The sequence below is a fragment of the Symsagittifera roscoffensis genome, chromosome 4 (assembly GCF_963678635.1).
Source record: "Symsagittifera roscoffensis chromosome 4, txSymRosc1.1, whole genome shotgun sequence".
NCBI lineage: Eukaryota > Metazoa > Xenacoelomorpha > Acoela > Convolutidae > Symsagittifera > Symsagittifera roscoffensis.
The window spans coordinates 64700852-64726609 of record NC_087065.1 but is presented as its reverse complement, the minus strand read 5'-3'; the positions used below and the strand labels follow the sequence as shown (position 1 = coordinate 64726609).

At 33.6% G+C, this 25758-nt stretch overlaps 2 protein-coding genes across 2 annotated transcripts in view; both read right to left on the bottom strand.

The window, feature by feature from the left end:
- LOC134844522 (uncharacterized) overlaps positions 1 to 25758 on the bottom strand; it is a 638515-nt gene that overhangs the window by 7470 nt on the left and 605287 nt on the right. The gene's annotated exons all lie outside the window — the stretch shown is intronic.
- LOC134844356 (uncharacterized) lies at positions 2216 to 24968 on the bottom strand. The gene is made up of 4 exons (XM_063861002.1): positions 24250 to 24968; positions 11049 to 11295; positions 3578 to 3625; positions 2216 to 2611 (listed from the first exon to the last, which is right to left on the bottom strand). The coding sequence occupies exons 1-4, from the start codon at positions 24520 to 24522 to the stop codon at positions 2601 to 2603; spliced, it is 579 nt and encodes a 192-aa protein (XP_063717072.1). The 5' UTR covers positions 24523 to 24968; the 3' UTR covers positions 2216 to 2600.

Genomic DNA, 25758 nt, shown 5'->3' with positions numbered 1-25758 from the left:
TTTTAACTACCCCCCCCCCCCTTTGCAAAAGAGGGGAGATTCGTTACTAGGTACAGATCTTATTTTCTTAACCGTTGAATAATTTCATTGTGATGCGGAGACTCTGAGCCAGTTTTAAGCAAGTTAATTTTCCTCCCCTAAAAAATTTGGCGTGGGAGGGAGGGTGGTAAAGGAGAATGTTAATTGGCTTTCAAGATTTCAATTTCTGTTTGTTTGCTTATTGTCACTTTTCTATATCTCAGAAATGCAAGATGCATTTTGATTATTCTTGTTGTTTTTTCTTTGAAGTAAAATTATCAAAATGATGCTAATCGATAATTTTTCATGTTTTTAATTTTCATGCTAGTCGAGCTTTATGCTAGTTGAGCGGTCACAAAATTATTCGCGTATTGAAACAAATTATTTGCGTATCGAGGAATTACTCCCACAGCCAAGCCGCACCTTAGTCTAGTGCAAGCATACTCGCTGGGAAACCCCAAGTTTTCCGGCTCGATGCCCATAAGCAGTCAACATTTCTGGATTTGTCCTAAATATAAGAAAATCAACCCGGGCATATATATTCCTCACTTTCTTCGAAAGACGGAACAAATTGTTAGACAATCTGAAGATTTCGGTATTGAAAGAAAATATCCCAATCATCTTCATTTTCTTCGACCGTCGGAGCAACAATCATCCGATACGTCGAACGATGTATGCATTTAAAAGCCTTGATAGATAGGTACAAATGTGATAGAGGGGTCCCGAATAACTAACAAAGTTTAACAGCTGTTGTTAAATACAATGTTTCAAATTTGTTCAATTTCTGCCTTGTTGATTACAACTTAAGCACAAAACGAAACTGACCATCAGGGCAAAGCTCTGAATGTTACGACAGTCCCTTAATTCAGATCGATTAGTTTTTTGGGAAAAAAAAAAGAAAAACTTTAAGTTTTAGACAATATCAAAGTGTGAAATTCTGAGTTGTACTAAATTAATCCGACCGATTAGCTGGCCTCAATCCAATTCGAAACGATTTCGTTGTGCTGCTGGATAATTCGCCACGCATAAATAAATCGCGTTACGCTCTCAGCATTATGAATACACTCTTCAAAGCACGCATAATTTAGTCCAAAACATGGCCAATTTGGCAACCCCCATGACCTTACAAAAAATAATTGAAGTCAAAATATCTTTTTAAGTTTGAACCCAGGAAGTCGATATATTCAATGGGGTTTAAATTTTTTTGTTGAAACTATAAGTTCGATCGGCGAAAACAAAAAACCTTTGAATATAAAAAAGCCACGCCGAGCATAAATACTCGGTTCTCTTGGAAAATCGAAACAATAAGCTAGGGCAAATAAAGCAGGATAATATAAGTTGAGAAAGTGTCTTGAAAGTCAGCAAGCAGCGTCCATTGATTTAATTAACTGCTATGTTAGCTTATAGGTTGCGTGAATTCGGATCCCTTTGTGGCACTTGTTCCAGTAGGGCTTCAAACTGCGTGTTGAACTGCAAATACATGAGCAAGATAACTTCTGTGTGGTCTGTATGAACAATTTGAGCATTTCTGTTTATAATAATCACTTTTTACAATATTTTAACATAATTATTGTTTTATACAGGAAGCTATTAAAACTCCTGTCGGGAACCTGGTCCAAGTGTGATAGAGGCGTCCCAAGAAACCAACAGGATCCCCATTGCGGGTAGATTATCTGAAAATTGTGAATTTTAGGGACTCGGCGATGACCATTCAAGCATAAAAACAGGTTAAGGAGTCTGTTTAACCAACACACAGCGTAGTTCTCACTAACACAGAACCAACATAGATTATACCTCACCTGACGGTCGAGGGTATAACAGAGTCAAAAGCGTAAATGAGGGCGTTTAATTACGTTTCTTGCAAAAGCGTTTTTGCTCAGAATTAGCCTGAATTGAGGCCTTATTTATTCTGTCAAACTTGGTTGTTACTAAGACCTCTCTATCTCACTTGTACTTGGACTTCACAAGTCATGCAATACGAAACCAATTTTTGGGTTGCAACAACACATGTGAAAAAACTTTGGTATAATGGTACTGCAAATGGTTTTTCTTGTTTTTTTTGTGCTTTTCTCGTACCTTGTTAAACTTTATCCTCTTGTAGTTTGTATATTGGAATATTTTAATGCCTTCACTTAACATAGTTTTTTCTTTTTTAACTATGTGAAACTCGATGCAAAGTGCTTTTTGTCAAGAGAGCCTTGTTAACTGCTGTTAATTCACTCCTTCTGAAAATGTTAATCTGTCAAAGAAACAAGAGATTTCCGAGGGATATACAACTTTATTTGATGTTACTTCCCCCTTTAAAACACATAAATCTGAACAGCTCGTTGACATAGGAGATTTCGACATTAACTAGGATTAGCTATAGATATTCTGATATATTGGAAAAGTTCGTTTAAACGCCCGATGACAATATCTTATGGTCCTTATGGTATTGATTAAGGAGGTTGTTAAGATTGGAGGGCGTCTCTTTTGGCTGCATTAATTGGCGACTAAAATGGTTGTAGAAGGAGTCCTCTTTCTTTAGTTCGAAAAGTGATGATGAATGAAATGGTCCCTCCTAATGATTCGACAATTGCTAGCTAACCGCTTTCTGAAACAAACACAACTGATAGACAAGAAAAAGTGATTGGTTTATAGATTTGAAGTATCGGATATTGGAATTCGACCTCAACGCGAATTAAGTGAACTAAGTATGAAAAATTCCAACGAGTATTAGAATTTGGAGGAATAGTTCTGAAATTTGTTAACCTTTTAGACAGGGGTGGACCTAGGATTTTCTCTAGGAGGGGGGCGGCATGGGCGGATTTTCAAAAAAAAAATCTAAAGTTTTGACGACTTTTTTTCTATTCCGACTAAATTTATTTTCTGAGCTCTCCCAAAGCAATATAAAGACCCTGTTTCAGCCAAAATGTCTGAAAAAAAAACAGGCCAAAAAATGCGTTTTTAGGCACTTTTTGTAAAATTTTTGACCAAAAATCAAGTTTTTGTTTGGCGCGCTAAAAAACGCAAATAATCGTCAAAATTCAAAATTTTAAAAAAGTGCCTGAAATTGTCTTTTTTGGCCTGTATTTTCTACAACTTGCCTGTCATTACGAGGCGAAACTGTGCATTTAATTGGCAGGCGCACCATTTGGTGTGTGTAGATCTCTAAAATCTAAAAGGTTTCAAAATTTTGTCAGAACGATTAAACAAACCAAAGAACAAAAGAAGAACAAAAAGAGAGTCTTTTTTGCGAAATCCGCTTACAGTTCACCAAAATTTATAATTCGGCCTTTTAATAATGGCGCAGAAAGTTTGTTCGAAAAGAATCGAAGTTTTAATAGTGGTTTTGGAGAGCTCAGAAAATCAATTCTGTCGACCTAAGAAATTGGTCGACAAAATTTTCTATATCTTTTAGAAAATCTGTCTACTCCCTTGAGAAAACCCTAAATCTGCCCCTTTTAGACTAAAAAATTAATGATACATTTTTAAATACACATGATATCAGATACTAATTTTGACAAGAAAAAAAGATAAATTGAAACTCACAAAAGTTTTCGAGTGGCAATGAACTTACGTTTTTTGAGCATTGCGCTGCAAAATACGAAATCTTTCCAATAGCAGTCTGAAACAGAAATTGATAATAGATATTAACGTTTAATCGGCATTCAAAAAAGTTCCAATTATTGTTGTTCTGATCTTTGAAAAACTTAGAAATATCTATGCTCGGGGTGTTTTTTTATCCACAAACTTTTAAACTTTTTAATTAGCAGTTTTTGACACTTTCTTAAATTAACCAATTAACTCAAAAAACACTGTTGTATTGAGCTCAAAATTGGAAACAAATTTACCTCTGATACTTTGTGTAAACTTATAGGCTTTAAAGATTACCAATTTGGTCAAATTGAGAGAATTAACGCGTGATATAATTCGTGCTATTAACGCGGAGGTGGAAAGATAATCCGTCTTAGAAAACGCTCTAAGTTGGATTGAGAGCTAGATTTTTTATTTGTTACAGGCAAAGTAAATCACTAAGGACTTCACATAAAGTGTGGGGGATGATTTTCAAAAACCTCAAGAAAGAATTTTGAACTTTTTTTTCAAATTTCATCAATTATTTTAATTTAAATTTTTCGATAGAAATCAAAATGCAGTCGGAACACTCTGAGTTTTGCTCTAATACGAGAAGTTCTGTTTTATTATGCGCTTGCTGGTCAATTTGAATGCATCAATTCAAAAATAAGTAATTTGCCAAAAACAAAAAAGCTTTTGATTTTTCGAAGTCAGAGTTTTCATAAAACCAGAATATGTTCATCTGAAATTTTCATTTTTTTATTTGGTAATTGGTAAAACAAAAATTGTAATCAATGATTGCAAGCCTAAAATGCCAATGTTGAATAGATAACATTATACACCACATTAAAAGCAGTTTTTACTATCAAACATTGTTGATTTCTTACTTGCATTAATTAATTCCAGATCTAGCCAAAGTCGAAACAATATTTTTCCGACTGCTCTTGAATAAAATTACTTAATATGTGCGCTGGAAGTTGTTTTTTTGCAGAAAAATTTCGATTTTTTGACCAACAATTTTTGACCGAGTTTTCACTTATAACTCGAAAGATAATCCTGTATTTTGGGACAATTGACTTCGTGCTATTAACGCATAAGCGGAGATTTAACCCCTCTGAGAAACTGTTCAAAAAGATTTCGGGCGGTATTTGGTCTATTTAGTATAATTATCACTAGCAACGCAAATAGCCTGAGAGGGAATATTTTCAAAAAAAACTCATAGAGAAATTCTTAATTTTTATTCACTTTTTTTAAAAAAAAATTTCAACTCTTTTCTAAAATCGAACACTACCCCATAGACCTAAAAGTGCAGCCATAGTCGGAACATTCAGGGCTTCGCCCTGATACGAGCAGCCTTGCTTGCGCTTTGGTTGGAGTTTACAGTTTCTAAGTCAGCTTGTTTCAATTGATTTTGCAATGCTGGAATTGATAGTTCCCTTAGTCAAAACAGAGAAACAGAAATGTTCTCCATTCCGTATTAAGAAATCAGGATATATTTTTATACTAGTTCAAATTCATCCATCGAAGTTTTTTCACCCAGAAAAATCAAGTGAGAGCAGAACCCGTACCTAACGCAAGCAGTTTTTCTAGATAGAAATTCTATACCGATTATTTAGCCTTGTTTTCTGGTATTTTCCGTGCAGAAGTTATCTATTTATTTTCTAAATTAGAAAGAAACAGTTTTTGGAAAGAAATAACCAGAAATCAGTTCACTGTTCAACCGCAACGAGATAAACATGCTTCGAGTATACACAATAACAGTAGCAAAACAATGCAAACTTACACTTGTTAAAACAACTGTTATACTGCTAAAAGTCCTATCTAATTTCAAGGCCTGTAGCCTAGTGGATAAAGAAAAAGTCTAAAAATCAGAAATTCAGGGGTTCGAGCCCCACCAGGAGAGTTTTTTCTAGCTAGAAATTGCTTAGATTTAGCTAATTTCTGATCGGGATTAGGATGAGAAATAAAGAATTAAAAGAAAATCCATGCTCTATTTAAACATTTCAAAAAGAATTTCTGACCAGAAATTAGGTTAGATACAAAGTATTTCTGGTCAGAAAGAAATAATTTTCTCGATACGGGAACTGTTCGAAAGCTTTCTTTGATAAATTTAAAAAAAGCGTTTTGTCCAGAATGGCACATTTTATCAGTCCAGTAACCTAACCCTGCCCTGACAAAAACATTCGCAGTTAATTTATTTTTTGTCAAACTAAAAATACTCAATTGGCATAGAAAAAAAAGATCAATTGTTCTGTTCGCCAAAAATGAATTGAAGAAAAAAACTCCCATCATAAAAAGTCCCCAATGTCATTGAAAATCAGAACAATAACAAAAACTAAAAGCCAGAGGTGTTGCTTTTAAACAAATATCTCGGCATAACCTTCTTTGCCCGATTTGTCAAAAAACTCTAAACTAAAAATGCTTTGACAGAGTTATCATAATTGCTTTTCTTTCTCGTTTATCTTCATTGGGTTTTCACTGCTGCTAGTTTTTCTAAAAAGCAAAGTACTCTGTCAGTGCATGGAGTTGAAACTGTTGTTAATACTCAAAGCGGATCTTTTCAACTTTTTCCCCCCAATCAGGAACTTGTTAACTATCCCCCCCCCCCCTGTATTGTTTTTGACAACCTTTTCTGTATAAAATATGCATTTCAAAAAAGTCAACAAATAATTGGGTTTTTATTTTCGCGCATTAGTATTTGTATTACTCACTATTTATATAATGCCTGCGTAAGAAATTTTAATTATATATATTCTGAAAATTGTTCTAAGCTATTGAAAATGTGGCCACCAAAGTGGAATTTTTGAAAATCGAAATGGGTGGGGATAATTAACAAGATCCTTCAAAACTATTGAATTCAAATTCCATTAGGTTGTATAACAGAATTCAGCAAAGAAACTTTGAATTGATTTCACTACGTTGATTTCTGATTGTTAGAGCGAGCACATAACATTTTCTTATCCAAAAAAGCAACGAATTACTGCTCCAGCAGAAACTTTCTCCTTTTTAAAACTGCTTACGTTTCATTGCTTATGCAAGTTAATTTATTCTTTTGGACATCTAAAGACAATAACAAAGATATAACTGTTTCAGCTGAACTTATCTTATTTTACCAATTTGATATCAATATTTTACTGGTCTTTTCAGGGGCGAATCTAGAATTTTCTCGAGGGGGGGCGGATTTTCAAAAAAATTTCAAACATTTTGACGACCTTTTTTTAGATCGACCAAAATGATATTCGAGGCTCTCCTAAAGCACTAGAAAGACGCTATTTTGGCCAAAATTTCAAAATCGTTTTTTGAAGTGGATTAAATCTGTATTGAAAATTTTTTTATCCGTTGAATTTGCAACAGGTAAACTTTTGTTTATCTGTGTCTGAGTGAGTAGATTCAGAAAATCATTAAATTTTTGAAAACAAAGAACCCAAAAAATTAGTCCACTGAATTTGATAGCTTAACTACGCTCTTGAAAAAGAGAGAGAAGACTTAGAATAAAGGTTAACCGTCGCAACTACGTCTACATTTTTGCCACAAGATTAAAGTCGAGTTACATGTTTCGATAAAAGTACGGTGAAATTAAGTCTTGCAGGTCTTGTCTTTGCTTTCATACCAATCTCTTCAAAATGCAGCTTTAGAACGTAGTTTTTTTGTAGAATTCTCAAATTAAACTTTGACCTTTGAGATGTAAAAAATCAAAGAAATTGATTTTTTTTTTGAAAAAAATCTATTTTTGTGTTTAAAATCAGTTTTATTCTACACTACTTGAATGAGCATGAAGTCAAAGTGACCTTGTTTTTTTTATCTTATTGAATTATTGTGCCCTTGAGAATATAAATTTAGCTCTAAGCGTAGTTCATGCACATAAAATACGTCATTGATTAAAACTACGTCATGGAAGTCATCTTATCAAACTCTTAAAGCACTTTGTTTGAATTATCTTTCTACTTCGCAAAATTGTTGTTATTAAATTTATTATAACAACACTTTGTTATTGAAATATTTGGATTTTTTGATAAAAGTGAACTTGTATTTTATGAAGAAATTGGAAAAGGGTATAGAGAACAAAAAGGATAGCCAGTCACTGTGGAAGTAGCTCAGAATGGACCGACATGTAATAGTCGTTTTTTTTGCGTGGTGTGATAAAAAAAATAAACTAAAAACTGGAGCTTAGGCATATTCGACAATCTAGTAAAACAAGCAAACTGGACAACAATTGTTAAAGAAAAGTAAGTAAAAATTAAAAAATGTATATATATATATATATATATTTTCAATTTTTTTTTCAATTCTTCTTATTCAATTTTTATAATTTTTGAAGTTTTTCGTTTCAAAAGGGCTCTAAAAAACGAACAAACTACCTTTATTTGAGTTAAACGGTCAAAAATAGGCTATTAAGCTATACAATAAGTTGTTTTATGGACTGCTCACTCGCTTTATTTGCTCGGAAGAAGACAAAAAATCAAAATGTTCAAACCATTTTTTCTCAGTACTTGGAAACTTCCTTAAAGTTTTTTTTTCGAACTACGAAATAAAAGGCTTTGATATGATATGTCACTCAACCCAGTCCGATAATTCTTGTGGTACTTTTGACACGAGATGAAAGCCGAGTTAGATCTTTTGAAGAACAGACGGTGAAATTAGGTCTTGCAGGTACGAGCTTTGCTTTGATATCAATGTCCTCAAAACTCAATTTTGGAACGTAATTTTATTGTAGAATTCTTTAATTAAGTTTGGACCTTTGAAATGTAAAGAATCAAAGAAATTGATTTTTTTTCTAATCTAGTAAATATGGTGTGATAAAAAAGATCTGCGTGGTGTGATAAAGCGACCTGAACAAAAAATTCGAGCTCAGACATAATCAACAGTCATAGTAAACTAAGCAAACAGGACGAAAATTCTTCTAGAAAAATGACTAAACAAAGAAAAAATCAGAAAGAGTTCAACAAATTTTTTCAATTTTCTTTTTTTTTGAACTTTTGACGTTTTTGATTCCAAAAAGGCGCTAAATTACTCAAAAAAAAAGATTACTTTAATAACATTATCTGATGATTGTTTGTAGTTGATGATTTTGCGTGGAAACAAACAGAAGAAAAATAAGCTAAATCACATCAGAATGCAAAGTTACTCCCCAGTTTTCAAATGGTCGAAAAAAAAATGTTTTGTGCGGCATTTAGCAAAAAAACAGGCCCAAACAAAAAAATGACTGTGCATGCTTATAACGGAGGCCAATAAACATGTGTGTTTATAAGCATGCCCCGAAGGCATTAGTTATCTGGTCATACAATCGAATTTAAACCAGACTGAAATTTTATTTGGATTTTAAAATCATTTGAATTAGTTGGTGATATGCTGTTTTACATTTGCATATCTATTCAAAAAAAATACGAGCATTTTGGGAAAACAAACAAGACTCTTTGTATATCAGGGCAAGCCCATGAAGGTTCCCTCTGCCTCGCAATCTATATCGAATAGTTATTGAGAAAAAAATATTGAAAAACTAGAATTTTTGGGCAATATCAAAGATAAAGTGTAAAAAATCAAAATTAGAATTAAGATGTCCAATCACTTAAGCTCGCCTCAATTCAGTTTGAAAAATTTTTGTTGTGCGGGATAAATAATTTGCCAGGTATGACTAATTCGCGTTACGCACTCAATATTATGAATAAATTTTTCAAAGCGCGCATAATTTCGCCCAAAACATTGCCAAATTGACAATTTTCAAAATCCCAGAACCCTACAACAAATAATTGCAAGTTATTTTTTTCCACTTGAACTCAAAAAGACGATATCTTCAATAAGCTATAGGTTTTTTTTGATAAGAACTAATATTTGTATCGTAAAAAATTGACTGAATAAAGAACCACAGCAGCAAAAACGTTCTTCAAAAGTCGGAACAATTAGAAATTAGAATAAACTTAAGATGTTGAGCGAGTCAGCTGAATTCTTTGAAATGGGAACCTAACCCTCACGAAAGTTTGTTGGCCGCTCGTACTTAAATTAGAACCTCTAATTGTCAAAATGTCCATTTTTTGAATTCCAGCTACAAGTTTTCTCGGATCAAACGTACAAACTTCTACCCTCTAAGTGACCTATCGTAGAATGCCTACCGTAGGAACTGTCCAGTTGGTCACTTTTCTCCAATTTTAGGGCATTTATTGCGTTTTTATGGGGCAGTACAACAGTGTCGAAAAACAACATTGCCAAAAATCAAAATTTTGTTTAACGGTGCCGAAAAATAATTTACTTAATACAAATCACTGACAAATAATATTAATTAAATTGAAAAAAATTGAAAAGACAAAAATGACAATTTGAAATCAAACTAATTGTTAAGCAGACAAAAAATCGCCGAGCGCGGAGTTATCATTTTTTCTGAAAAAACTGTTAACTCAGTAAAATTGTCAGTTTTATGCTCGGTTTCTTTAAAAAACAAAAACAGTATTTACGCAAAATTGCCTACCATTAACAAACAGAACTCACATTTTCAAATCTCATCATTTTTCTGGCACTGTTGAAGACATTTTCAGTTTGTTTCGGCATTGTTTTACTTTGGCATTGCTGAGTTCCCCCTGTTTTATTTTGAGGGTATATTCTATTTGATGAGTGACTATTGAATAGTTTTTGTTCCGGCTTAATTTTCCACTTTTCAATTGAATATTTTTAAGAAAAGTTTTTGTACCATCTGAAAAATCTTGTCTTCCTGAGCTCAAATTTAAAAAGTGTGGGTTCTTAAAATTGCTATTTTTCCGAACTTGAGATGATTAATGCGCAATATTTTTGCGTTCTTATCACACGCGTAAGTGTCTGTTGCGGAACTTTCAATTGTTTCTTATATTTTTTAAGTCGTACCGCTCATCAATCGTTTGAGGTGATATATTGCAATAAGTGGTAGTATCAATTTGAATAGCTGGATCACTATTTATTATACTCCGCTCGTTGTTTAAAATTTGATTCAAAAGCCAAATTTTTGGCAAAAGAAGTGTAAAATTTGAGTTTTTGAATCGCATTTCATCTGGTTTAAAGTGTTTTTACAAAAACTATCTTAGTAGTATAATAATTGATTGAAAATGAAATGACTATGCATTATAGTTCTCAAATTTACTAAATGCACTATACTCAAATTTACCACCTATTGTAACATATCACCCCCGTTTGAATCTTGTTTAAAAAACCGTTCAAAATCCTCGACAAGAAATGAGCGGATTTTCAGCGGTTTTTAAACAAGATTTGAGGTGTTTGAGTTTTTTTCAGAAAACAGCTCAAACTAATCAAACTGTTCAAATCTTGCTGGAAAACTGTTCAAACCGTTCAAATTTTGAGCGATTTGTGAGCGGAATCTCAACCCGCGTTGAAAACGATTTTTTGAAAATGGCATCAAAAAAATATATATATGCAGGCACAGTCTGAACCTTTTAAAGTATTAGAGCATAAAAGCTCTCAATCCTTAAGGTTTTAAATCAATATTGATAACGTACCGTCTATCATTGATCTTTTAGAGAGGTGGTTGTTGTTGAGAGGGGCTGAAATTAGAGGCTGAATATAGTTTTTCTGTTGAAATCGGGAATTACTTGGTGACCTCCTTTGATGATGTTGTTCCAACTTTTTCTGAGTTTCTGTTAGCCGACTGATTTGGGAGGCTAGGATAGCGTTTGGCCAGTCTATTCTACGAGCATGGATTTTCGGATAATCTGTTTCTTCTCTCCAAAAAGGGTGATACGTCATCTAAACAAAAAAACATGAATTAACAAATTATCTGAGAGATGCTTTGTTTATATTATTTTTAAATCTATTTAAATAAGAGACTATGACATCTATGCAAGAAAGAGTGTAAAAAGAAACGAAGCTTCTCCGTTTTGCGCTAAAGCGAAACAGCATTCAAACAAATTTCTTACAATTTGTCAACAGAACTCAGCTTTCGGCAGTGGTGAACGCCCCCCTTTCAGTCATAAAAAAAATTATCGCTTTTTTTCTCAGTATGAAAAAACTACCAGCCATAAAATTCCCATGTAAAAAAAAGCTATTTATGCTAATTTAGCGGAGAAAAAATTCTCTATGGAATGTACGTTCAGCAATATTTATTAGTGTGATAAAAAAATTTTATGTTGGAAAGGGGGGCGTTCCACACTGCTGTAAACTGAGTTCTGTTTTATACTACACACTAATATATATTGCTGAGCGTACATTCCATAGAGAATTTTTTCTCTGCTAAATTAGCATGAATAGCTTTTTTTTACATGGGAATTTTATGGCTGGTAGTTTTCTCATACTGAGAAAAAAAGCGATAAATTTTTTTTATGACTGAAAGGGGGCGTTCAACACTGCCGAACACTGAGTTCATCGTGAAAAATTGTCAACTTCGCAACTTTAATTGGAGAGATATTCATAAAGAAAAGATTTGTATAGATTTTATTTGCATTGCTACAGTTGCAGGACATTGAAGTTGAAACTTTTTGGTTACAACGAGCAAATGAACGAATTCTTTTACCATGTTTTTGCCGTTTTCTTGGCAGTTGTTTTTTTCATAGGGATTTAAGGTTTTTCATAGGTCAAGTAAAAGCATTTGAAACTAGCTAGCTGGATCAAATTTCGATAAAATCTAGTTCCAAATAACACATGCAAAATAAAAAATATTTAAAAGGAGCCAGCTGGCTCAAATCTCGACAAAAACTGGGTTTGAAGGCGTAAAACAGCTGCTACAACATTGCTTGTTTCAGAAGTGTTTCCTGCAGTGGAAACACCCTTGCAAACTATGAATGAATTGACTGCACCTGCTGTACTTTGTGACTGCACCTGGTCGAGTTCTGTAACCTGTACGCAAAATATTTGCGAAAAAAAACACAAATCAGTAAAATGAATGAGGAATCAAACTTCTGAATGTTTAAAACCTACTATTGTACGTATCGATTTTTCCCGGCTGAAATTGAGCTTTTTCTCGGTTTTTGGCTGGACATTAAAACAACTCCAATTAAGTGGAATTCCTCATAGGCGAAGGACCGAATGGGCGAAAATAAAAATCAGAATGGGCGAATGAAAAGCAAAATTTTCAAATTGCCACTGACCGGCGGCGAATTGGAACAAATTTCATATTTCAAGGGTTTCGTTTGCAAAATATTGTTTCATTTTATTAATTGACTTCTGACTGTTTTCGTTTTTGGGCCTTCGCTCATGAGAATAGCCCCCCTCCATTTAGCCCAATGATAACAGTTTTTTGAGTGTTTGGTGCATTTATACAGGACCTCAAAACGACTGACACCGATTGTCTGGTGAATATTTAGTTTTTTTTAGTCAACGGTAATAACCGCAAAAATAAAACAGCCAAAACAGATTGAATCACCTAGAAACAAGAAATTAATGAATGAAATGGCAATTTCGAAACAGCAAAGATCGCAAGTGAAATAAAACTTGACTAGCATAAAAGCTTCGAAAAAGTTTTAAAATCGCATCGACTAGCATAAAAATCGAAACACAAACTTCAAATGTTGTCAAAAATGTTTGGCGTTATCTCAAAATTTTTCATCGAAAACTTGTACAGAATTGCAATCCCCACCTCTTCTTTTGCTAATGGGCGGAAGTAAACCACCCCTTAGTATATAGTAACGAATGACCACCCTTATAATTAAATAATTAAGAATTTGCAAATTTCGTAACTAGCAACGAATCTTCCCCTTTTAGCAAAGGGGGTTGGTTAAGAAGATTCCAAACAACATGTATCAGCACAGTTTTTCCGTTTCTTTCACAATTTGTAATCGGTTCAAGCAATGGCAGGTTGGGGCAGGGGTAGATCTAGGTTTTTCTCGACAGAGAGGGGGCGGATTTTCGGAAAAGCAGGCAAAAATAGGCGTTAAAAAGAATTTATTTAAAAAGGATTATTACTTAAATTATTACCAAAGGGGCCCTTTGGGTAGGCAGGGGATTCAATCTTTGAAGGGGCTCGACCCCCTCCGCCCCCTCTCTATGCTCGCCAGTGGGTCGGGCGGGGGGGGGGGGGTATGACTGATCAGAATTTGTGTCACAAGGAATTTCGGATCAATTCAGCAATCTCCCCGCCCATTCTCGAGTGGGGGGAGATAGCTCAATAGGTACTTGAGACATGTTTATAACCACTTGTAAACTTATTGAATGATATGAAATCACAAACCAGATTCTCCAACGAATGTGGAGCGCCAAAACTTACAATATTGAAGCTCAAAAATTGCAAGAATTGCTCAAAAATTGAAAAGTGCTGCGGAGAATAGTTTTTGCTATTCAGATTCTAGGCTAGAGCATCAACCCTGCTATTTTGAGTTCATTGATGAGGCAATGGTCGCCCAAACAAACATTTACAAGAACTTCAGTCGGTCAATTGATTGCGTACTACGAACACAGCAACCATCTTCTTGCGTTTGCCGACATTTTTTGCAGCGTTTTACCGTTTTTGCTTGGGGGATAGCTCAATTGGTCATCACGGGGGGACGGGGGGATTGTTTATTTGATCAGGAATTTTACTAGCTTTTTGGTAGCTTACTATCTCATTTTTATCAAAAATGCTAGTTTCAATTTGAAAGGATTCTCCTTGTTTTGTTTTTCTGGAAAAAAAAAGCTTTCAAAATTATGTTAGTCGATACATTTACACCCGCATAGAAGTTTAGGCGTAAATAATCGATTATAACGGATTATTATGATGATTTTTTGACAATTATAATCGATTATAATTACCAAAATTAGGTCTTTAAGGGATTTATAATTGATTATAATCGTGATATTTTCCAAGAGATTATAATCTTTTATAATCGATTATAATTGATTATAATTGATTATAGTTCTTACTAAAAACCCTTAAAATCAATTATAATCGATTATAATCGATTATAATCTCTTAATTTGCCAAAATTTTTCTTTTTTCGAATTATATCTTATGGGTTATTATTTTTGTGTCAATAAGAAAATCTCTAAAAGAGAGATCTCTTGAACACTTTGGCTCATCTGAACACAAAGTTTTACCACGAAACAAAAGTTTCATAGAGATCCTTTCATATGAGTGGAAAGGTTCTCGCGGTAGATGAAAAATAAATTTTCCGAATCAATCATGAAACTAAATCAATTTGCTGATGTTTTGGTGTTCAAAAAAGCTTAAAATATGCATCGCAAAACAACTCTATTGGGGAAGAAATGAAAAAAAAACTTATAAATTTGAATTAATTGGAAAAATTTAAAAATATTTTTCTCATTTTTCATTGGAACCAACGTCCACAAAAAGCATAAAATAAAAACATTTTATATGCAACTTCGAAGACAAAAATGGACAAACAAAAGGGATTATAATCGATTATAATGGATTTTTGTGCAAAACTAATGAAATAGAAATTTGAATAAAAAAAATGGATTATAATCAATTATAATCGATTATAATTGTGTCGAAAAATAGACGATAAAATAATCGATTATAATCGATTATAATGGATTATAATTAATTATATTTTGATTTTAAAAAGAAAGATTATAATTGATTATTAATTGATTAAAATCGATTATTTCGCAATTTTAGTGAGACTGTTACTAAAATCGTAATATAATCGATTATTAACGCTTGGAACTGGATGCGGGCATGTTTTCAAACTTTTATGCTAGTCGAGCTCTATGCTAGTCGAGCGGTCACCAATTTTTTTTATAATTCAGCTCAGTGGATGAAGATTTCTCAGGTGGTTAAAAAATCCGCTTAAGCTGTGACCCTAGTCGATCAAGGGAGGTTATCTTGCAAGATCTTGCAAGAATCTTGCAAGATTCTTTTAAAGAGGATGCATCTCTTTAAAAGATCTTGCAAGATTCTTGCAAGATCTTGCAAGATAACCTCCTCTAAATATAACCTTTTTTTTGCAAGATCTTTAAAGATATAATTTTTTTGGGCAAAAACAGCTTTACACGCGTGTGCGAGCAATGAAAGTCAAAGCAATTATATAGGGGGGTAGCGAATGTTTACTTGCTCAAGAAAGGTAAGTTGATGTTCACTCATAGTTCTAAATAGTTCGAAGTATAAGCATTCGCCATTATTCAATATCTATTGATTGAGGAGGTGGCAAAACTATTGTATTTTTCATTTGGATTAATTCATTTCAACCAAACCTTACAGTGTTTATCCATTCATTCAAAGCATAAAAAGGGTTCAGCTTGGACTTAGAACATATTTGAAACTGATAAAACCGTTGAATATAAAATTTCAGTGCGAGAAGAGAAGTCAATAAAACGTAGGTTTTACGGATCACACCATTCTATGCGTTTGAGTCATTGAATTTACCATTATATGTTTTGTAATAAACTGAGTAATGACCCGTCCAATTTGTTCAAATGTTTTCACTAATTGGGTTCTTTAAAATAGTAGGTACTGTTGCTTTTTACCATCTTACGATTGTCTTCTGGGAAAAATACCTCAAGCATTAGCACAGGTTTCACTTAATGAGCTATAAATCAATCTGAAAACAATTGTTTGTTTGCGCCCTAAGAGTCAGATTTTGTTATTTAAATCATCATCTAAAAATATATTTCTTAAAGGTTAACAATTATTGCTCAACATTGCTCATCTTTGAAGACTAGCTTGTCAAAAAAGATTAAGCTAAGAATCGAATTAAAATTGAATACAGAGAAGCATTTCGATCACATGAATGTTTTGATATTGGGTCAACGCCTGTCTTTATCAGCTAGACAGTTGCAACCTCCACTCCTCAAAAAGGATTTCTGATAATCTTCAATCTTGACCTGAATAAAATTTTCTAGCAAAACATTGTATTCAAATACTTTCATGCAAGTGTGAAGAAGGACTTAGTTCGCAAAAATTTTTCACGAAAATTCCGTTTTCTTCAGATCACAATAAACACATATTGTTTTGCTAAAGTTGTTGGTGTCGCAGACAAGTTTTTGGAAAACAGTCATGATATGACATTTAAAGACATTTTTGCCGGAAGGCTTCTCCACCAAGTAGAAATAGTAAAACAGCATCAAAAGAGAACCCTTGGGGTAGTCAGAGTGTCGAATCCGTCCGGGAAAGCAAGAACGCTCTCACCTCTTCCCCCTTAAAACCCGCTACTGATTTTTTGAATTTCATGAAATTCATTTTTGGTTTTGTATTGTAAAATCCTTGTAGAGTGAATGAGCACTGTGAAAAAATTGAAACTAGTGATGTGTGCTAAGAGAATACAGGTAACAAGTGAGAATACAGGTGAACTGATGATTGTTTAAAAATCTGAAAAGTTGCTTCTTTGCCAAAAATACGGAATCGGTAAAAGAATATATACAACTTGTAAAAAAAAGTACCTCGATGTCAAATTTTAAAAAAAATTTCAATTATCAACAAAATATTTAAAAATGAATTGTTCATTTATTCAGATGTGGCTGGAGAAACAAAAAATTTAATTGATAGAAAAAAATATATATAGGAAAATATAAAATAAAATTTTTAAAAAAGTCTTGACTTTCCTGCAAACGCGAGTTTTCAATTATAAATTGAGCGAAAAGATTTATTCAGAAGTTTGTATAAAATTCTTTCATCATTTCAAAATTAGTTATACTGTCAGAAAATGAAACTTTCTTGTTACAGAGCGGCTCCGATATATAGTTATTTTAGTTATGGTGATAATTTATAAACAATATTTTGTAGTTCATTGCTTACGGACAAAAAGAAGATCACGTACAATAAGCTTCAGTTTTTTAATTAAACTTGAAAAGAAACTTTCCCGCAACTTAAGCAACTTTTAAGCAACTTATTTCTCCTATGATCATTTTTGAAATTTCAAAATCGCTCTAATTCGAAATATTCAACGCGCGATTATCAGCGTTTTTAAAACACGAGTAATCGGTGGGTTAAATAAACTTGAGGCATATCATTTGATCTTACTATCAGGATAAGATATAGTCAATACATTATTAGCAGTTTAATTGAGGTCTAACTCAGTCACTTCATATACCCGTGTAACTTTTTCATGGTTATTTGTTTAATTTTTCGGGCCTTTTGGCGTTGGTCAGTTTGCGGTAGAGGTGAAGCTGAGTTAAGAAAAACTGTGCGTCGATGCAGGTAACTGCCATCAAGTACCTGTCAACTTGCTTCATTCAGCAGTATCTTCACCAAGTCCGAAGCCACCTTGCTCAATTTAAAAACGGCTCAGTGAAAATTGTGCTTATGAGCTCGGTGGAATATTGCGATCAGAGTTTTTCTTGAACTGATGAGCGTGGAGCGTGTACTAGCTGATACGAAAACCACCAGTGCTACGATCCACGGCCCAATTTTGGTTCTACCCCGTGCTGTTCAACGCATGAAAATTTTGCTACCTGTTTTCCAGCAATAGGAGATGATTAAGGCAGTGGATGCTCTCAAAGGATTCATGATGATGCTGTAAAGACTGGTAATGTCCAACTACAGGGTCGCAGACGCCGGCCTCCTACAGCTACATCAGCATGCGATCACTGCCGTTAGACAATCTAACAGCCTTTTATTGACTTCATTTTGTTAAACCTGAAGGATAAATTCGTAGTGACTACCGCGTCTTGCTCTAAAGTGTGCAAACCTTTTCCTGGCTGGATTTTGAGCAGAGCTGCAACTGAAGAAAATGTTAGACGACTTGGTATATCTCTACCGGAATGTACGACCGGATAGCGAATTGGGGAACAAATTTCATGTCTAGAAGAAAATGTGTAGCTTCCCCTCACAGCGATGTAGCATTAACTTTTAGAGACGCTGCCAGTCGTGTACGCATTGCTTCAAAATGGAAATGGAGCAATCCTTCCAGTAACAGTTCGTTTTTTGAATTGGTTCTTCTCCAGTATGAAACTCTTGATCGCTGCTTATACAGTTTGGCTTAATTATAAATCCTCAAAGATGAAATCAGCTTCGTTTTTGTATTAATTTTGTTACATTTTTTGTTAATTTTTGGAAACAAGATTCACTGCTAGTCTCTCAAAATTACCCCTCCCTCCTTAGAAAAAGCTTAGATCCGCGCCTGACCGAATTGCTTGGATAGAAAACATTGTTCATCTGTTAATCCGTAAAAGCGTTCCAAATGTGGAACTTTCGAAAAACGGGGCAACTAGAGTTGAGATAGGGAAATACTCTGGGCGGCCTTTGATTTTGGTTCAAATTTTCAAACATAGCATGCGTGGGATGATAATCGTCAAAAACTTTTTAATTCGTCGCAAGCTTGTCGAAACATCGTCATTGTAGATTGTAGATTGTTTGGAAAATAGCCTGCTCGGGTGGAACAAATTAAGTAAAAGGTTAATTTGATCGATTCAGTAAAATCCTAGCCATTTTGAGTCCATTAATTTGCAACAGAGGCAAGTTCGATAAAGTTTATCAAAATCTAGGTCAAAAACTCAACTCAAGTTGCAAATTCGACAGTTTTTCAAGTAATTTTATAGGTCAAATTGAGGATAATCCTGGGAAAAACCGATGTTTGGACGATTAACTCTTCCCAAATGCATAGGCGAGTAAATTGGATATTTCCGCGCATCTACTACTTTCTCTGGCTAACGATCAATCATTGAAAAAGTAATTCTAAAATGAATACTAGAGCAGCATGTGTTAAGCCAGAATGGCAACTAATTGAGTCAATAATAATTGTATTAATTTTTCAGAAGATCTGGAGATGCCACTTATTTTAAAACGTTACGCAATTTATATATCAGTGTATATATTTTAACGTTTAGGAACTCTGTATTCAAAAGTTTGAAAAGTCCAAAAAAAAACGTTTCTGAGCTATATACAAGGGCGTACCTATGACTTTCTCGAGTGGCGGATTTTCAAAAAAAAATTTGTCACCTTTTTTTAAAGATTGATCAATTTGATTTTCTGAGCTCTCTCCAGCATCAAAAAAGACATTTTTAGCCGAATGTTGTGCGCCGCAGGCAAAATTTTGAAAAAACAATCCAAAAGATGGGTTTTAGGCACTTTTTGGAAAACTTTGACCAAAAAATTGCGTTTTTTTTGGTGCGCGCTTTCCCCTCAAGTTAGTAAATTTTGGCGCCGAAATTTTTAGGGTCCGTCAATCAACAATGGATATCTCAAAATAGTACAAAAGGGCACCCTTAAATCCGACCCTGGCTACATATTAAATGTAGCTCATAAACACCAATACATAAACATTGATATGTAAACTGGCATACATTTTCATTAAATGCGGAATTTGGAAACATCTTCAGATTTTCTAAAAAATCATTGTTATAGTGGTTATGCTGCGCTGATTTGCGGAAAGACAACACCCAAAGATTTTGCCGAAGATGAGTCGGAAAAGTTTATTGGGATCGATTTTTTAACAATTGGCCAACTGTGGAAGAATTTTTAGTGAAGTGTAATTGAATAAATCAATAAAAAAATTCAAAAACGTAATTTATGCGAAAATTTAGCATAGATTTGAAATTTTAGGTTTCTGAATTCGAAAAAAAATCTGATTAGCACTTTTTTATTGTTTTCAAATTGGATGGTTACAGTTAAAGACAAAAACTTTTTTAATTTTAGAGGGGTCTGGTGATTTTCGCTTAAACAGCAAGCTGTTCACATTTTTTTTACCTATCAATAAAAACAAACTGCAGGCTTTGTTTTTATCCGTTGATTTGCCGCGCATAACTATTCGATACAAAATTTCCTGTTCATTTTCGCGCAAGTTTTGGTAGCACAATGCAAACCAAGCCTTAAGTTTTTTGGTTAAAACCAAAGTAAAATCAAGTATTTGATAAAAAAAAAAGATTTGGCTGCAAACTTGACTACGACCAGCCAGTACTTGTCTATCGAACCGCCATGCAACAATACTTGCGGCACTACCACAAGAGCTGATGCACGGCGATTCAATGGACAAAAACTGGCCATAGCCAAGTTTGTAACCAAGCTTTTGCATCTTGCTTTTACTTTGGCTGTAATCCAAAAATCCTTTAGGTTAAAACTTCAGGCTTGGGTTGAATTGTTTACTAAATCTTCCGCAAAAACATAATTTTACGACGGAAAACAGAAAACAAGGTTCCTCTTATGCAAGGGCCAAACCCTGAATGATCTGACTTTAAAACCACTTTGAGACCAAGTGAAAAATGCTTTGTGTATAAATTGACAAAATCATTGAAAAACTTTTTTCCATTTTTATATTCAATAAATCACCGCATACGCTAATGTAAACTATAAAAGCATGTATATATCGTCTCTTGACATGGTAATACGACAACACGACGTTCCTCTAGTCAATTTGCAAGGTATCAACACTTCGCCTACGCGTGTTATAAGAACGCAACTTAATGCGCATTAATTATCCCAAATCGGCCAAAGGTTCACTTTTCAAAAGCCTAACAGAATGATCCAAATGAATTTTTCAAAACCCTCACTGAGGTGAAATTTTCTTACATTTGAACCCAAAAAAAACAGTATTTGTCAGATGGCATTGCAAGTTTTTTGTCAAAATGCTGAGTCAAACCATCGAGAATTGACTGAAAAAAAGCATAGCCTCAAAACATTATAGTTCTCCTTGTCGAAACAAAAAAACAGCAGTTAAAAGAGCCTTTTTGCTCGTTTTAGAATAGAGCCGTGACCTCTTCGACTACTTTTGAATTGGTCTAACATTTTAAAGGCAGAAAAACTTTAAAAATTCAAAAAATTTGGAATGCTTCTTTAATTTTTGAGCAAAATAAGCAATCAATATATTAGCTCTCCATAGCCCCAAAACTTGTCAGAATTAATCAGAGGTTAAATTTTAAAATAAAAGCGTAGACATTTTTTTAAATCTGGAACAAAAGTTATCGCATTACGAGGCCAAACCGTGTGTTTTGGGAATTGTAAGCGGATTACGCAACAAGGACGCTCCCTTCGTTCTTCTTTTGTTCTTTTATTTTCTTTGATCGTTTCGACAAAATTTCAACATGTTTAAAAATTTATCTCTGGAATCCAGGAACATACAGAGAAAAAAGTGTGCGCCCATTCAGTGCACAGTTTGGCCTCGTTATGCAAAAATTAAAAAAATATAGAATTTGTTTCAATAAATCGATAACAAGCAAGTTAACCCAAGCAGATATATTCCGTCAGTTTTTTTCCTGGGAAAAGGAAAATGAGACTATACTGCTGTATATGAAAGGCAAAGGTGATCTGCAGTATTTGCAAAAAAAAACTACTAACCCACCCAACTTTACCACTCGCGCAAAAATGACAAAGAAATTGTTTGCTTGCTAAGCAGCATTGAGCACAAATTAGTTTTTTTTCTCTCTGTTTACCTGTTTTCGATTTAAAAAATTGTAGCATAAAACTTTGAATGACGAGCCTCTATCACATTTGAAAAAAAAACACAGTTTTTGTGGCACTTTTAATATATTCGTCATTTTAAGGAGGGAGTGGGGGAGTAGAGCGTAGAATTAGTTTTCCAAATTGAATTGTATATTTAGCTCAATTTTCTTAGCAAGAAGACTTTCCTTTTGGTATTAATTGTTTTCAAAAATATGAACAATAATGATTTTTGTTTTCGTTTTTCAAAGAGTTGAATGTATTTTATTTTTGCTAATTAATTAAATTGTATTAATCAATGTAATTTATGCAGCCATAACTGTCGTCATAATTATTCAAAACGTTCTGTGTTTTTGTGGAGTTATGTTTTCAGAGAGAGTGTTGGTCTACGCGTGGAACTTAGCCTGATCAGGCAATAGTGGCTGAAATAATTGAAATTATGCGACAATAAATTGTAATGCTCTAATGACAAATAATATCTCGATTGGTTAAAACCCACTCGAATTGGTTTAAATTTTAGGGGCGGAAATCAAAATTTAATCACATTTTAGAAAATTGTACGCCCTAGATGTTTTGAAGAAGTTTACTCAGAGGCAAAGCGGAGATTCGCACGAAGTGTGATTCAAAATTAAGAGCCAAAGTTCGAAAGATAACCTGTCTCAGACGAAAAAGGAAAAACATAAATTACTTCGGTTGACTAGAATAGAAATATTATAGAAACCAATTGCCGAAAACATGAGAAAAATTTGGGTTGCTTTCATTTCGTTCTCATGACTAAAATATAGAAATGATGAGAAAATGCTAATTTTTAGTCAAATGTGGTGATCCGAGAATCCAAAAAATGTGAGAGCCTGTCCGCAAGTTTAGGCGTATGTAATCAATTATAACGGATTATTAAGTTAATTTTTTGACAATTAAAATTGATTATAATTACCAAAATCAGGTGTTTAAAGGATTTATAATTGATTATAATCGGGATGTTTTCAAAGAGATTATAATCTCTTATAATCGATTGTAATTGATTGTAATTCTTACATAAAACCCGTAAAATCAATTATAATCGAGTATAATCGATTGTAATTTCTGAGTTTGCCAAAATTTTGTCAATTCAAAGCAATATTCGGATTATATCTTCTGGGTTATTCATTTTGTGAAAATAAGAAAATCTCTGAAATAGAGATCTCTTGAACACTTTGGTTCATCTGAACACAAAGTTTTACCACGACACAAAAGTTTTATAGAGATCCAAAGTAAATCTTCCGAGTCAATCATGAAACTAAATCAACTTGCTGATGTTTTGGTTTTTAATGACACAAAGTAAATCTTCCGAGTCAATCATGAAGCTAAATCAACTTGCTGATGTTTTGGTTTTTAAAAAAGCTTAAAATATGCATCTTAAACAACTAATGGGGAAGAAATGAAAAAAAACTTATAAATTTGAATTGATTGGAAAACTTTGAAAATATTTTTCTCATTTTTCATATTAACCAACGTCTGCAAAAATCATATGTAAAAGCAATTTAGATGCAACTTCGAAGACAAAATGGACAAACCAAAGGGATTATTATCAATTATAATCGATTATAATGGAGTTTCTCAATTTTAGTAAGACTGGTACCAAAATTGTAATATAATCGATTAATAACGCTTAAAACTGAATGCGGGTGGTAAAAACCCAAAAAGATCAAGTATATGAAATATGAAGTTTATAAGCAATGGTAAAAGAGCCGAAGCACAACAAAATTAGATACAAACAAAAAAGACGCCCATTAAGGAAAAAAACAAGATACGTCATATTTTTCAAAAACATCAGCCAGAAACAACCAGATCATTGAATCTCGGGCAAATACTGTTGCAGACAAAACAATCAAATCAAAATTGCAAACAAAAACTAATTTTTTGGATGTTCATAATTGTTACGAAAATTTTCACACATTAAAACAATGAGCTGGGCCATTACCTTGAATGGATTGTGTTTACCACTATTTACGATAGTTATAATATTTGAACCTGGCAACTTTCATCATAAAATGATTATAAAGGATTTTATTGGACTTTGATGATTGCTTTTGCGTAGTCCATTTCACAGTCTATTTTTCCTATGAACTCGTATAACAGTCTATTAATTCGTATAGCAAAAACTTCCGAAATTTTGCAGTAACTTGGCTTCTTTTTATTGGCATTAATAGTACTTGGTCTAATAAAAATGAAACAGATTGTGCTCTGACATGTCCTTCTGCCGGCGTATGTTGCTAGATATCTAGTTTTCAAATTATATCTTACTAATCAGCGTTGTGCTTAGATAACAGTTTGTACTTAATGAAAGAATTTTTTTTTTCAAAAAACAGTGAATTTTAATCCTATTTTCCTTGAAAAATGTAATCCTATTTTCCTAGAAAATTTTTAGAAAATTTGTAACGCATAAATTGGAGCTATGAATTGTTGTGTGTGTTTCTGTTTACCTGAAAGTTTAGTTGATCCAGCATTTTTATGGCCCTTTCGACTGAGGGCGAGAAGAGTGCTGCTTGTGATTTGCCGCTTTTTGACCACTCTACCCCACCATCGGGTTTTCTCAACTCAAAGTTCTGCCAGTCGTACAATTCATTGTAATCCGAATTGAATAGAGGCGTGGAAATTGGTTGGCGTTTCTGGTAAACAAACTCATGGCATGAAATATTGTGGATAATCAGTCCAATGATAAGAAACACATATAGGGTCGAAAAATAGCGCACCATTTGTTCGCGTGATTTCAGCCAGTACTGATTTTCAATTACTTTTTTAGTTATTATGAAAGTACTTTGGGAGGATATAAAAATGAAGATTGGAATTTATATTTTTAGCCTCAGAAAGCAATTTGATAGGTCCTGCTTTCTCCTGAAATATAGCGGATGAATAATATCGGTTGAAAGTTTATCTCAAATTTTCTAAGTTTCTTTTCCCGCTTTTTACTAGCATTTGGCCATGCTGATTGAAAAGGGAATAACTTTTATAATTAAATTAGATAACCACTTATTTCCCTCTTAAAACACCACAACAAGAGCTAAAATGAAGGAACATCATTTAATCCGATTTCACTTAATCAGCGGGCAAGCGTGTGAACGAATTGTATTTTTCATACCTTCTTCTATTTAAGTTTTACCAATTTAGGAGAGTTAGTAATTCATTTTACTGCCAGGAAATGCGAACAAATGTGGTGCTATTTGCTTCATATATTTTGCAGAAAAAAAGCCCATTCACCGGAACCTAATTAAGTGACAAGACAGGTTGACACTTTTTGTTCAGAAAGGTGAAGCAAACGGCACAAAATAGAGAAGATCAAAATACTAATTTGTCAAAATCATTCATACTAATACGAATCACATGCCAATAAATTAATGAGCCTTCAGAGGTTACTAAGGCAACTGCTACAGTGATGTAGTGTTTTTTCTGTTTACACCAAGAAAAACATCCCTCTGGCCAACAAAAGAGTCCCCTTTGTTAATATTTACCAAGTTTTTTTTTGGTCGACCAGCCCAAAAGTTTGTGTCATGCAGTTCGAAACATACCTTGAGCGCGGTCGAACCAGTTTTGTCTTGTCGAGTACGGTTGAAATAAAGCTCAAGCAAGCAAAGTCAAAACTTGAAATGAGCAGATGAAGATATAAATTTCATCAGAATTTTTACTTGCAAAACTGTTCAACTGTCAAAAAAAAAATTGTATTCCCTCCCTGAAGTCAATATGGTCGAAAAATTGTGCGCTGTTTCTGCTAAGAGGTCAAATTTTTATATGATCTGTATAATCTGTATGTAATCTGTATATAATCTGTAGATAGATAAGACGACAATTCCTAAGAGGCAACAGTTCGTAGCAAGGCTACTCGTATATCAGGGCGAAATCCTGAAAGTTGCGACTGCATTTTAACGCCAATTATTCTTTTTGGTTCAAAAACTGATAAACTAATTGAAGAAAAAGAAATAAAATTTTTTGAACAA